Genomic DNA, 15,176 nt, shown 5'->3' on the forward strand with positions numbered 1-15,176 from the left:
AACACCTACTTGGTACCGCTAATTCACTTCTTCTTTTTCGGGGGTGGTTGATCCTCCTCCTCCTCTTCATCCTCGTCATCCTCATCATCATCCTCATCCTCATCCTCGTCACCATCATCATCATCTTCGTCACCACTCCCATCATTTCCGTTAGCCTCAGGATTATCCTCGGGATCCCCTTCTTCATCGTCTCCCCCTTCTTCATCACCCGAGAAGTCTTCATCGTCATCCTCGTCATCTACGTGCTCATCAGCATCTTCACCATCACCTTCATCATTATTCTCTGTATCACTTCCGTCTTTATTTTCAGGTCCAGGCTTTTCCCTTCTACGAAGCTCGTTCAAGGGAAACCTGCAGAAATTTGTAAGCATAATTTATTTTATATAGTTCTTACGGGGTATTGTATTATAACGAAAAACAACAATTACCTTTTCTCAATCAATTTTGGTATTCCATCAACATTGTCCAACAGAGATTCTATCTGTTAGCATAATTTCCACTATTAGGGAAAGTCAAACAACGACAGCCACAAAAGCATTTATCTATATTTGCACTATTCCTACATAAACAGCTTGGTCCCAACAGAAATTGATCCACAACATGTACAATTCGATCAATAAGCAAGACTAAAGAAACTACAAAAAAAATTACTTTTTAGGTCAATTTCAAACTTTCAGATAGAGATACAAAACTCAATATCAACAAATTCGGAATGAATTCACTTTCAAGAGAGTCATCAGCTAAATTTAAATTATAAAGACGGAAATAACACGTGAATTCAAATGGAAAAACAACAGCAGGAGAACAAGTAAGGGATGTGAGAAAGTGATTCATTCCTTTAATAATAGAGCAAGAAGATGTTGAGAAGCAGCATAAAACAACAGGACTCTCTGTCATATAGTAATGTCTACAAGAACTTGGATTATCTTTACCAAAAAACTTAGATCCAAAAACATTAGCCTTGCTTCTTGTACAAAAGGAAAGCTTACAGAAGGCTTACAGAATACACATAACAGGGGGTGAGTAGGTTTTTTTTTTTACAATATTTTATTCATATGGGGCCCACCTCCACATGAGTATCTGTAATGGTTCTGTGAAAGGCCATTCTATACAAATGGAAAATTCCAAAACATTAAAACTGAATAGATTAAAGCACCTCACTGCAAAAAACGATGCACCAAATACTAGGGATTATATTTAGCTAAAGCAAAAGCACGATTCATGAAATTTGTTACTTCTTAATCCCACTAACTCAAGCATTCACTTAAAAAATTTATTGGCTGAGATGAAAATACCAAGCGTCCATATTTCTTTCGACATTGATAAAGATTTATTCTTTATGAAAATTACTAAGCATCTCACCAACGTGTAGCAAAAGTCATCCGCACTTATCACATACACAATTTCTCCCAAATATCAATCAAACATACCGAATCCAAAATATTTGTATTACTTAATAACAATTTAATGACCCATTCAATGCAGTAAATGGAACAATAAAAAAGTAAAAAAGCCAATCGCTTTCTTCTTATACTCCTTTTGACAGTGCTAATAATGGGGGAAAAAGTCTTTTTCAAATGATTATCTAACCAAATAAAGCAAGACATTTCACAACATTACAAACCACAAATAAATAAGAAAAAGGAAAATTCTAAGATTCAAGAACCCTTATAATAAATTTTTAATTTTCTTTGAAAAATATAAAATTAATATAAAATTAGAGAAACGATGAATAAAATTAGAGAAATGGCAAAATCCTTTAAACTACACAAAAGCAACAATATAAACATCACCAAGTAGCTCGCCTCAAAAGTCAAAACTGAAAAAAAATAATAATAAATAAAAGCACCACATCACTATGTTAAAAAATTGCTAGAATATGAATAAAAAAGTAAAAATTCTTAAAAAAATTTTATATACCAGAAGGCAGGCCAGAGATTTTTGAGCAGCCAAAAGGGTTTGAACAGCTACTGCTTCCACAAATGAGCAGGCCATTAGCTCCTCCCTCAAATTACTTACGTTAGAGTTCAATTTGCTCACCTCCATTTTTGCTGCGAATTGCCTAAATTACTGTCAAAAAAAAAAATACCGGGGTTTAAGAGAGGAACTATGAGGGCTTTTATATAGAGAGAGGATTCTAGGTTAGGGTTGATTTTCGATTTATGTCCAAAGGAGTGTAATGGGAAGATTTTTCTATCAGACCTATGACCATTCTTTTTTGTTGAGAGATCTATATTATCCTTAATGAAAAGATTTTTTATATATTGTAAAATATATCATAATCTTTTAAATATTTTATCTTATATTTACCCTATTTTGAATATTTGAATAAAATTTCATTCTATAATTTAATAAATTGGAATAATCTGCAACATATTATTCACATTTATTATTTAATATATTATATTTTTCAGAAGATGCATTCATATTTTCTAATTGAGAATACATATTTTTTATTACTTCTATCATTCTTTCTAATAAATTATCCAATCCTTTAATTGTCTATCCTGGCATTTATTCAAATGATCATCAAATCATGCAATTAATCCTTACGATTTTTTAAGATCTTAAAAAGATTCATTCTAATTTTAACAAAAGTTTAATAGTTTTACCTTATGTTTGATCTGGACGTGTATTCTTAGAATCGAGTGACTTTCGAGCTCTGAATCTGTAAATTGCTTCCTTCAACGGCCTCCTGCCTTCCTGGAATTGTTACTGTTTCAGCTACTTGCTCTCATTGTATCAACTTTTAAAGAATGAAATCCTAGACTTCTATTAAAGAAAAACTTTCTTTTTGTTAAAATAAGAAAGAAACTTTTTATCAGGTCTATCAAGAATCTATGTGAATAAAAATTTAGAAACTCATATTCATATAAAAAATATTGGAGTTTTATTTCCATCAAAATTTATATAAGACTTTTATTTGGTACAAAGGAATTTCCAGCAAAACAGATTTTTCAAACTAGGAATGGGTTTTTTGAGTGACTATTGTTTACAATTCGAGATTTCAAGATAAGATGAGATGCCCTTTCTTTATGACAATGTCTCTATTTATACAAGTTTATGAAACTCTATTACATCATTAAGTACATCAGCAAGGTACACTTGCCTCTCTATTATTTTCTTTTTTGGGCCTACATCTTTACATATTGCTTCAACTTTTTATCCAAAGAACATTTTTTTCTATTATTTGAAGAGAAAAATAATATTTTTTTTGTATAATATGAGCTAAACATCGTCCCTTTTATAATACAAAGAAGGGAAAAATAAAAGGAAAGAAAAATTGCCTACTAAATCTAAAGATTACAATAATCAATCAATCAATTAATTACTACTCTAACTATGAAAATAAATAATTCCTAAACCCGTTTCTAAAATTATCGTGATTTCATCACTCCCCTCAAGTTGGATCATAAATATTTATCATATCCAACTTGAAAATGAAATCATCAAATTTCTGTCTTGATAGTCCCTTGGTGAAGATATTTGCAGTTTGTTCTTGCGTAGGAACATAGATCATGCAAATGGTTCCTTCCTCAACTTTTTCCTTTATAAAGTATCTGTCTACCTTTACGTGTTTTGTTCGATCATGTTGAACTAGATTAAGAGAGATGATGATAGCTGCTTTGTTGTCACAGTAAAGTTTGATTGGTGGCTTTATTGTGACATAAAGTTTTTCTAGGAGCTTCTTTAACCATAGTCCTTCACATATTCCTTGCGTAACTGCTCTGAATTCAGCTTCGACACTACTTCTGGCAACTAGGTTTTGTTTCTTGCTCCTCCAGGTTACTAGATTTCCCCATACAAATGTACAGTAACCTATAGTATATCTCCTATCATCTGTTGATCCGGCCCAATCTGTGTCGTGAAGAGTTCCACACCTTTTCTTTCATCCCTTTTGAAGGATAGCCCCCTTCTTGAGGAGCCCTTGATATATCTGAGTATCTTATAGACAACTTCTAAGTGACTTTCCTTTGGAGAGTGCATGTGCTGACTTACCAAACTAACCGCAAATGCTATGTCAGGCCTAGTGTGTGATAGATAAATTAGTTTTCCAACCAATCTTTGATATCTGTCTATTTCTACAGGATTTCCTTCGTTGCCATTTTTTCTTCCGATATCTATGGGTGTATCACTTGGTTTACATCCTAGCATGCCAGTTTCAGTTAGAAGATCGAGAACATATTTCCGTTGTGATACACTAATCCCTCGTCTTGATCTAGCAACGTCCATTCCCAGAAAATATCGCATTGATCTCAAGTCCTTTACTTCAAATTCAATGGCAAGACTTGTTTTTAGTCTTTCTTTCAGCTACTTGCTCTCATTGTATCAACTTTTAAAGAATGAAATCCTAGACTTCTATTAAAGAAAAACTTTCTTTTTGTTAAAATAAGAAAGAAACTTTTTATCAGGTCTATCAAGAATCTATGTGAATAAAAATTTAGAAACTCATATTCATATAAAAAATATTGGAGTTTTATTTCCATCAAAATTTATATAAGACTTTTATTTGGTACAAAGGAATTTCCAGCAAAACAGATTTTTCAAACTAGGAATGGGTTTTTTGAGTGACTATTGTTTACAATTCGAGATTTCAAGATAAGATGAGATGCCCTTTCTTTATGACAATGTCTCTATTTATACAAGTTTATGAAACTCTATTACATCATTAAGTACATCAGCAAGGTACACTTGCCTCTCTATTATTTTCTTTTTTGGGCCTACATCTTTACATATTGCTTCAACTTTTTATCCAAAGAACATTTTTTTCTATTATTTGAAGAGAAAAATAATATTTTTCTTGTATAATATGAGCTAAACATCGTCCCTTTTATAATACAAAGAAGGGAAAAATAAAAGGAAAGAAAAATTGCCTACCAAATCTAAAGATTACAATAATCAATCACTCCATTAATAACTACTCTAACTATGGAAATAAATAATTCATAAACCTATTTCTAAAATTATTGTGATTTCATCACTCCCCCTCAAGTTGGATCATAAATGTTTATCATATCCAACTTGAAAATGAAATCATCAAATTTCTGTCTTGATAGTCCCTTGGTGAAGATATTTGCAGTTTGTTCTTGCGTAGGAACATAGATCATGCAAATGGTTCCTTCCTCAACTTTTTCCTTTATAAAGTATCTGTCTACCTTTACGTGTTTTGTTCGATCATGTTGAACTAGATTAAGAGAGATGATGATAGCTGCTTTGTTGTCACAGTAAAGTTTGATTGGTGGCTTTATTGTGACATAAAGTTTTTCTAGGAGCTTCTTTAACCATAGTCCTTTACATATTCCTTGCGCAACTGCTCTGAATTCAGCTTCGATACTACTTCTGGCAACTACGTTTTGTTTCTTGCTCCTCCAGGTTACTAGATTTCCCCATACAAATGTACAGTAACCTATAGTATATCTCCTATCATCTGTTGATCCGGCCCAATCTGTGTCGTGAAGAGTTCCACACCTTTTCTTTCATCCCTTTTGAAGGATAGCCCCCTTCTTGAGGAGCCCTTGATATATCTGAGTATCTTATAGACAACTTCTAAGTGACTTTCCTTTGGAGAGTGCATGTGCTGACTTACCAAACTAACCGCAAATGCTATGTCAGGCCTAGTGTGTGATAGATAAATTAGTTTTCCAACCAATCTTTGATATCTGTCTATTTCTACAGGATTTCCTTCGTTGCCATTTTTTCTTCCGATATCTATGGGTGTATCACTTGGTTTACATCCTAGCATGCCAGTTTCAGTTAGAAGATCGAGAACATATTTCCGTTGTGATACACTAATCCCTCGTCTTGATCTAGCAACGTCCATTCCCAGAAAATATTGCATTGATCTCAAGTCCTTTACTTCAAATTCAATGGCAAGACTTGTTTTTAGTCTTTCCATTTCTGTTCTGTTGTCTCTTGTCAGAATGATATCATCAACGTATATGATTAAAATAATTTTAGGACCATCTACAAACTACCGTAGGAACAAAGTGTGATCTGACTGTCCTTGGCGATATCCTTATTTTTTCAACACTTTTACAAATCTATCAAACCATGTTCTTGGTGACTGTTTGAGTCCATATAATGATTTCTTAAGATTGCATACTAGACTTTTTTCCTCCTCCTTACAAAAGCCTGGCGGTAATGTCATAAACACTTCTTCCTCCAATTCCCCATTCAAGAATGCATTTTTAATATCGAGTTGCTGAAGTGGCCAGTCCAAATTTACTGCTATTGATGGAAGGACTCAAAATGTATTCAACTTTGCTACTGGTGCAAATGTCTCTGTGTAGTCAATACCATAGGTTTGAGTATATCCTTTTGCAACCAATCGGGCTTTATACCGATCTATTGTCCCATCTGCTATGTGTTTGAAGCTGAAAACCTTTACATCCCACGGGTTTCTTTCCTTGTGGCAACTCCATCACTTCCCAAGTTTCATTTTTCCCCAATGCACGCATTTCTTCCAAAACTACCTCTTTCCATTCTGGAATTTCTAATGCCTCTTGAATATTCCTGAAAATAATTGTATTGTCAAGACGGGCTGTAAAAGTACGAAATTCTGAAGATAGAGCAGTATATGACATGAATTTTGAGATAGGGTGTTGAGTGCATAACCATGGTTGTTTTCTGAGGGCAATGGGTAAATCGGTATCAGATATCTCTTATACTTTCTGAGGTGGAGCTACCATCGGTTCTGATTCTTTTGGTGCTTCAGTCGTGAGATTCTCTATGTACTTTGATTTTGGCTTTCGTGAGTAAATTAATATCTCCTTATCCTTTTGTTTTTCTACGTCTTCCCTTGTATTCAAGTTTTCCTTTGTTAATGGCATATTAGTGTCGGATGGAGGGATAGATAGAGCAGGTTCAGGAGAGGAGAGACTAAAATCAAAGAACCGATCTTCTGTTAAGATCTCCTCCTAAAGAGAGGTTTTTTCAAAGTACGGTTTATTTTCGAAAAAAGTGACATCAAGACTTACAAATGCTCGTTGTGTGGAAGGATCATAGTATTTGTATCCTTTTTGTGTAGAAGAGTAGCCAATTAGGACACATTTAATTGCCCGGGGATCGACTTTGTTTCTTTGATGGGGATGGAAATGTACGAAGGCAGTACATCCAAATACTCATAGGGATAGATTGGAGCTAAGAGGAGAAGTCGGAAAAAATTTCGGAATTTTCGGATGGGAGTTTCGAAATTTAGGGCTCGACCAGGCATTCGGTTGATGAGGTAAATGGATGTAAGGACAGCATCTCCCCAGAATATTTTAGGCATGTTTGTAGTGAACATTAGGGCACAGGCGACTTCTAATATATGTCTATTTTTTCGTTCAACAATCCCATTTTGTTGGGGAGTATCAACGCATGAACTTTGATGAACTATGTCATGTGTTTAGAGATAGTTGCCTAAGATGTTATTGAAATACTCTGTGCCATTATCAATGTGTAAGATTTGGGTTTGGAACTGCGTTTGAATCATAGTGTGGAAGTTGACAAACACGCCCTGAACTTCAAAGTGAGTACGATTTATCTTTTAGTAGGTAAATCCAACAAATTCGAGTATGATCGTCAATGAATGTAACAAACCATTTAGAGTGAGTACGATTTGGAATCCGTGAGGGACCCCATACATCGCTATGAATCATGGAGAATGGCTTTGATGGTTTGTATATGGATTTTGGAAATGATGTACGCTGATGTTTTGCAAGTTCACAAATTTCACATTGAAGATTAACTGTCTTTTAATTCAAAAAAATAGAAGGTAGTACACACTTTAGGTATTGAAAGTTGGGGTGTTCCATTCTAAAATGCAATAACATAATTTCGCTATTTCTAAAGACAGACGCAGAATCACAAATTTTAATTTGACACTGTTTACCCACATCTGCCTTGTCAAAGTAATAGAGTCCTTCACTTTCCTTAGCACTGCCAATCGTTTTCCCCGATGATAGGTCCTAAAAAATACAATAAGATGGGAAAAATTTAGCAGAACAATTTGAGGATTTTGTTAACTGACTTATAGACAGTAAATTGCAAGATAAATTAGGAACATGAAGAATAGATTCCAAGGTTATAGAATCAGATATTTGAATAGTCCATTTTCCTACTATGGTGGACAGAGATCCATCTGCAATTTTAACCTTGAGATTACCAGCACATGGAGAGTAAGATGAGAATAAATGGTAGGAGTTTGTCATGTGGTCCGAGGCTCCTAAGTCAATGATCCAGGGTGTTTTTGATTGAATGGGATTTTAAGGCTTTCAAAAAGTTACCTTTGTGCGCTAGTGAACTTGATGGGTTATTGATTTGACTTGATGATTGTAAGCTAGAAAACATTTTGTAGAGCCGTTCCATCTGCTCAACATTAAATGCACCACTTAATTCCTTGAATTTTCTTCCCTGATGGTCAATTGATGCTTGATTTCTAGGGTATTTATTACTTTGTCTTGGCTTCCAGTTGGCTGGTTTTCCATGCAAATCCCAACACATGTCTTCGTTATGTCCTGGTTTACGGCAATGCTCACACCAAGGTCGTCCTTTTTGCTGTCTTGGGTCTAACCCATTTGTTGTTTCTTTTGAATAAAAGCCCGTATTCTCAGGCCCATTTGTTGACCCAAAATTAGAATCTCCTAGACCATATTTTAAAAGACCCAGTCCATTGATTTTTGGCCCACTGTTAGACGGCCCAATGGATGACCCAATTCCTTTTGATAGTAGGGCCGAAGACTCAAACCCAGAAATCGAGCCAGCCCCTCCGATTGTCTCCAACATGATTTTTCTCCGGCTTTCTTCATGCCTGACCTTCGCGAACACCTCACTTGTCGACGGTAAGGGTTTCCGGCCAAGAATTCGTCCCCTCACTTCATCTAGGTCGCGATTCAGTCCGACCAAGAATTCGAAGACCCTTTCGTTTTCCAGCCTTTTTTTGAATCGAGCACTATCACCTGCGCAATCCCATGCCTCTTCGGTACTCAAATCAAGTTCTTGCCACAAAGTCGACATCTCGAGGTAGTATTCTGTCACATCTCGGTCGCCTTGCTTGGTTTTCTAGAGTTTGGTTTTGAGTTCGAAAATCTGGGATGAATTCTCAGAATCAGAATATGTCTCTCTAACTGTATCTCATACGTCTTTTGTAGTGGGCAGGAACAAGTACGTCTTTCCGATGGTGGATTTCATGGAGTTTATCAGCCAAGCAGTCACCAATGAGTTTTCTGAGTTTCATTTTTGGAGAAGAACTGTGTTGGTTGATGCCGGCTTCTTTATCTCCCCAGTGAGGTAACCTAATTTTCCTTTTCCATCGATAATTAACTTGATGGATTGAGCCCATTCTCGAAAATTCTTCCCGTTCAATTTTTCAACCGTTAATTGGAATGATGAATTTTCTCCCAAGTCTATGGCAGAGGTAGTTTTTGATTCGCCATTGAAGGAGTCAGAGGTTGTGGAGCCTTTGCTATTGGCGGTGGCCTCTGTTATTGTTTTGGCTAGTTAGGGGATGAGCCCGTGCTCTGATACCATGAAGAGAAATATAATATTTTTCTTGTATAATATGAGCTATACATCGTCCCTTTTATAGTACAAAGAAGGAAAAAATAAAAGGAAAGAAAAACTGCCTACCAAATCTAAAGATTACAATAATCAATCAATCAATTAATTACTACTCAAACTATGGAAATAAATAATTCCTAAACCCGTTTCTAAAATTATCGTGATTTCATCATTATTGCTCTTTATTTTCAATGTCTTCATATGCAGCTGTATTATTGTTCTCCATACTCCTTTGACAAAGGTATTCTATTATTGTCCCCTTCCTTCATTTCTTCACATGCAGTTGGAGCACTCCCTTAGGTGGCAAAATTCTTTTATAGCGGTAGGACATTCTGAAAATTGATGTATATCAAATCTTATAATATAGTCTTTTAAAATTTCTGATTTTGCATATCCTCCATTGGATACCAACATCCAATTTTCATATTGGCACAAGTATGAGAATTTTTTATCAAACAAATTTTTGGCAATGTTGTAGATGTCTTAAATTCCAAGTGTTCTTCTATGTCTAATCCATAATTTTGTCACTGTTGAAACTTTTCTATTATTTTCTGTAACATCTATTTGGAAATTGGCTGCAATATATCCAATTGAGAATATTTGTTCAACTGGATAGTAAACAACTTCATCATATTCTGGACTGATTGAATAGAATTTCAAATATATTTTCCTTCCCTTGGCAAATCTGGATACTTCTTTAATGAATATGTCATCAAATTTCAAAATTTCAATAAAATCTTTTCCTAGATATATCAAATCCATGAATCCATAGTCTGCCATAATTTTTTTAAATAAATAGTCTCCTCCTTCCATAGCTGTTATTATGGGATAAACATTATTTCCCGGAAAAATGAAATATGAATCACTCATTTTTATTTCATAAGCAATTTTGACTATTTCGGCATATTTTTCTTCTTTTGGATCTAAAAGAATTTTATCTTCTTAGTCTATGATGCTGAATGTTTTAGAATCTCTTTTATCTCCATGTATCATAACTTTCTTGGTTGATGACACAGAAATGAAATCTCCTTTATTATTAGTTGGTATGTTGTCACGTCTGGGTCCACTGCTGCTTCCAACTATCCCTGTTTGGTGTATTGATTTAGAAAACTCATTTCTGAGTTCTTTGGTATATCTGTCTCAGATAGTATATCTTTTAATTGTGCTGTAATATCATCAACTTGATTTTTGAGTTCTATGTCATATTTTTGATACTCAGTAGTGATATTCAACAATATTTCTATATTTGAGTTGAACATCTTTGAGATCTGGATTGCTCCAGAGTTTATATTTTTGGATTCTTCTTTAAAAAATCTGTCCTTTTTTGTATATGTAGGATAGATTAGTATAATTCCATGACCTTAGTTTTATCCATCAACAAATTCTATATTTTTGCTAAGAAAATCTGCAAAAAAAATTATTAATTCCTTTAATATGTACTATATCAAAATTATAGAATGCTAAATAAACTTGTCATCTATGGAGCCTTCTGTATTAAGGTTCTGATGGTAATTTATTCCTGACTAATCCTACAACTTGAGAATTATCAATTTCAACAATAAATTTTTTAGACAATAAAAATGATGAGAACTTTTTTATTTCTCTAATAATTGCTAGTAATTCTTTCTCCTGAGTAGTATAATTTATTTCTACTTGGTTAAATGTTCCACTTGAGTATCTACAAATTTCATTTAGATCTATTTTTAATATTGTTGTCCAATATTTATCTGTGACATCAGTATTAACATTCAGATTATCTTTTTCATCTGGTAATCTTAATTTTGGTAAATTTTTGCATTCTTCTTTTAATGATTTAACTATTTCTGTATGTTCTTCATTCCATCCTTTAATGTTTATTTTTTTAAGTAAAATTTGGATTTTATATCTTTTTTTAGAAAGATTTTCAATAAATTATTCCGCATAGTTTAAACATTCTAAGAATTTTTGTATTTGTTCTTTGGATTCTAATTTATCTGGAAAACTTTCTATCTTTTTGAATATGTGAGTATGTAATTTTACCCTTCTTTTATTTATTGATAATTCAAGAAAGTCTATCTCTTGTTTTTCTATTATAGATTTCATTTTAGATAGGACAATTCCTTCTTTTTTACATTCGTTAATAAATTGGATTAAATGATTTCTATGCTCTTTTTTTACTATTAGAAAATATTAATATAGCATCTATATAAATAATTCGAAATTCATTAAACTCTTTAAATATATTATCCATTTTTCTTTGATATATTTGTGGTGCATTTTTCAAATCAAATGGCATACTAATCATTCATATTTTTCTTGAGGTTTGCTAAGTGCAGTATATTGTATAGTATCTTCTTCCATTTTCATTTGTCAAAATCCTGATTTACAATTAAATTTAGAATAATATTATTTTCCTCTTGCAAGATTTATTAACATCTCTTTATTTGGTAGAAAGTAACTATCAAATTTAGTATATTTGTTTAATTCTTTATAATTTATTACCATCATAGCTTTTCCTCTAACTTGTTCTGAATGTTTCAAAACCATAACGGCCGGACTACTATGAGGTCCATTACTAGGTCTAATAAATTTTTGTTCTAACAATTCTTTTATCTGGTTCTTAAATTCTTGTGTATCTTCTATAGTATACATCACTGGTCTAACTCTTATTATAACATTTTTTGTTAATTCTATTTTGGCTTTTGAGTGATGTGGTTTCCAAAATAATAATGAATTTTCTCCATAAACTTTTTCTAGTTGTTTAATGATTTTTTCTATATTCATTTCTATTCCTGTTTTTAGAACTTTTTATATAATATTCTTTTATTTTTTATTTCATTATTTATAATTGGTTTTTTTCTCCCATTTATCACCACGCTGGGCTGGCTGAACTCTATAAGGTTTAAATTCTCTAGAAATTTTTAATAAATGTCCACAAGGTGTTTGTAACATTATCATATAATTATTTTGTTTATAATATTGAAATTGTTGTATGAAGTGATTTCCTAATAATATATCACATTCTAATTTATCATATTTATAAATTTTATTTATTGTTATTTGTTTACTTCCAAGAATTATATTAATTTTATCAGCACTATTAATTATTTGAGTACTTTCTCCTGTAACTCCAGTTATTTTTATATTACTATTATTATTTCACGATTTTATTAAAAAACTTTAAAATATGGTTATATCACTTCCTATATCTATTAAATCACAAGTTGTTATATTTGTTTCTACAATAGTAATTTGTATATACACAGCTAATAGAAAACTTATTTGATTATTCATCTATTTATTTTTACATAATGTAGTTTGTCCATTATGAATAATATATAATCTTTCTCTTTTTATATTATAATCTTCTAATCCATTTAGAAAACTCATTCCTAAAAGTATATGAGGTGTTTATATCCATACTTTTATTTATGTAACATGGTACTAAAAGATCTATTTTTCCTATTTTTATTGGTACCTTAACTTTTAAATTTGTTATATATACTTGTCCATCAAAATTTACATACTTATATGGCTCAGTTTTATGAGTTATTAGGCCTGTATTTCTAATTGAAGTTCTATGACATTCACTAGCTCCAGTATCTATTAATATATTTGGTCCATTTATATTTTCTCTTCCATTATAATATTCTCCTTCTATTTTCATGTTTCCAGTATTCCTATACAGTTTTACTTCTTTTATTTTGCTGATCTCTTTTAACTGGTTTTTATTAGGTATTTTAAAACTTTTTGATCTTTTAATTAATTTTCCATCCCTAAATATGATATTATTAGATCATTCTCCTTCATTTAATTATGTTATTTCATGTTTATTTTCTGTTATACTAAATTCATATTCTTCTGGAATTAAACTTATTTGTTTATTTGGTTATATTATTTCACTAATATCTTTACATTCTTTATGAATTTCAATATATGGTTTATTGGAATAAATATTCTCGTAATTAAAATTAGTAAATGTATATAAAACTTTATATTCTATAGTCATAATTTAATCACCTGATTGCATGATATCATCCATATGAAATTTAAAATGTAGTCCTAAAACTTCATTAAAACTTCTATCTTTTAGTGATACACAATATTTTGAATAACATGTAAACATAATTTTTTGATATGCTAAATTTCCTTCTATTGTTCTTAAATGACTATCTTTTAAGTTTATTATTCATCTATCATGTAAAGTTATAGTTAAGGGTAAATCTATTCTTTCTTTAAATAGTGATTTAAATATTATTTGTATTCCTGCTAAATAAATATATTGGATTTTTTTCACTTTATTTTTCATTGATCCTTGTTAATAGTTCTTCCACTATATATTTTATTAAAAGATTTAATTTATGTTGCCCATAAGTTGTCCTTACATCTATGATTTTTTCTATTTTGTGATATTCATTTATTATTATTCTTTCTCTTTTTTGAATTCCATCAAAGACTTCCCATTTTCCTATTTTTAAGTCTAGCGGTAATTTTTACAATTTTCTAAACTTGTTATTATCAAAAGTGACTTTTAATTCATTTCCTTTTATTCTTTCATATCCTTGTATATTTACATTATTGCTTTCTATTTTTTCAATTTCCCTATTCAGATCTCGATTCATCCTCTGTTTCACTTATATATATTTCTTGATCATAGTATTCTTCAATATCTGATATTTCTCTTAATTCATCTTTTATTTTTAAATATTCTTTTTGTAATATTCTAACTTTGTTTTTATCATAATCAGGGCTTATATGACATATTTCTCCACAATTTCAACATTTACATTGGCTTTTATTTTTCTTTTTATTCTTCTGTTGATTATATGGGTTATTTTTTCTTTTGTAATACCTTCTTCTTGGTTTTATATGTTTTTTATTAAAATTTCTAAAATTTTTAAACTTTTTATTTTTATATTTTCTTTTATTATTTCTTTTTCCAGGATTACATCCTCATTGCACATGAGTTTCCATATCTTCACAATATATTTTAGTTAATTTTCCTGATTTTTTTATTAATTGTCTTTGTTGACATATATATGCAAGTCTTTCAAATACAAATTTTATTCTTGAACCTAAAGTTCTTATCTCTAACATATTTTTCAAATTCTATTTTAAAATATATTCCCCATGAACCTAGTAACTTATTATAATACATGTCTTGGTATATTTCTTGATTTTCATTACTATAAAATTGAACATAATAATAATTTTTAAATTTACAAGTATATTCTTTAATTTTATACATATCACATATTGTTAAATTTATTAATTTTATTCTAGCATTATCTTTTTCTCTTATTGATTCTCTTTTAACATTTCTTATCCAATTTTCTCCTCAAAATTCATCTGAAATATATTCTACTAAATTTTCTATACCTTGTCTATCTGATTTGATTATTTCTGTTTATACATTTCTTTTTATTAATATTTTTGTATCATTGCTTATTCATTTCCACCAATTTCTAACATTTCCTTCAAAAGATACTATTAAAAAATATATTCTTCTTTCAGTATTTTTTCACGTGTCATCTTTGTTATATAAAAAAAATAATATCATTGAATCTGCCCAAGTTAATAAGGCTTTTTTAGTATCTATTTTACAGTCTAAATCTAGTTTTGTTTCTCCATAATTAATTGGTTTATCATAATTATCA

The 15,176-nt window shown here is 31.1% G+C and overlaps 1 protein-coding gene across 1 annotated transcript; it reads right to left on the reverse strand.

The window, feature by feature from the left end:
• Positions 1 to 6: 6 nt before the first annotated feature.
• On the reverse strand, positions 7 to 2,182 carry LOC111407966 (protein bfr2-like). Its single transcript, XM_023037698.1, has 3 exons — positions 1,921 to 2,182; positions 429 to 481; positions 7 to 351 (listed from the first exon to the last, which is right to left on the reverse strand). Exons 1-3 carry the CDS (start codon positions 2,044 to 2,046, stop codon positions 24 to 26), a joined length of 507 nt encoding a protein of 168 aa, XP_022893466.1. The 5' UTR covers positions 2,047 to 2,182; the 3' UTR covers positions 7 to 23.
• Positions 2,183 to 15,176: the final 12,994 nt, after the last annotated feature.

This window comes from Olea europaea, chromosome 13, assembly GCF_002742605.1.
Source record: "Olea europaea var. sylvestris chromosome 13, O_europaea_v1, whole genome shotgun sequence".
Lineage (NCBI taxonomy): Eukaryota > Viridiplantae > Streptophyta > Magnoliopsida > Lamiales > Oleaceae > Olea > Olea europaea.

What these genes read in the sequence shown, in the direction of transcription:
- LOC111407966 (XM_023037698.1), bottom strand. Translation starts at nt 2,046, where the DNA reads ATGGAGGTGAGCAAATTGAACTCTAACGTAAGTAATTTGAGGGAGGAG. An exon ending in AATCTCTGGCCTGCCTTCTG is followed by an intron (nt 482 to 1,920) that starts GTATATAAAATT and finishes TTATGCTAACAG; the next exon opens with ATAGAATCTCTGTTGGACAA. An exon ending in CCAAAATTGATTGAGAAAAG is followed by an intron (nt 352 to 428) that starts GTAATTGTTGTT and finishes AAATTTCTGCAG; the next exon opens with GTTTCCCTTGAACGAGCTTC.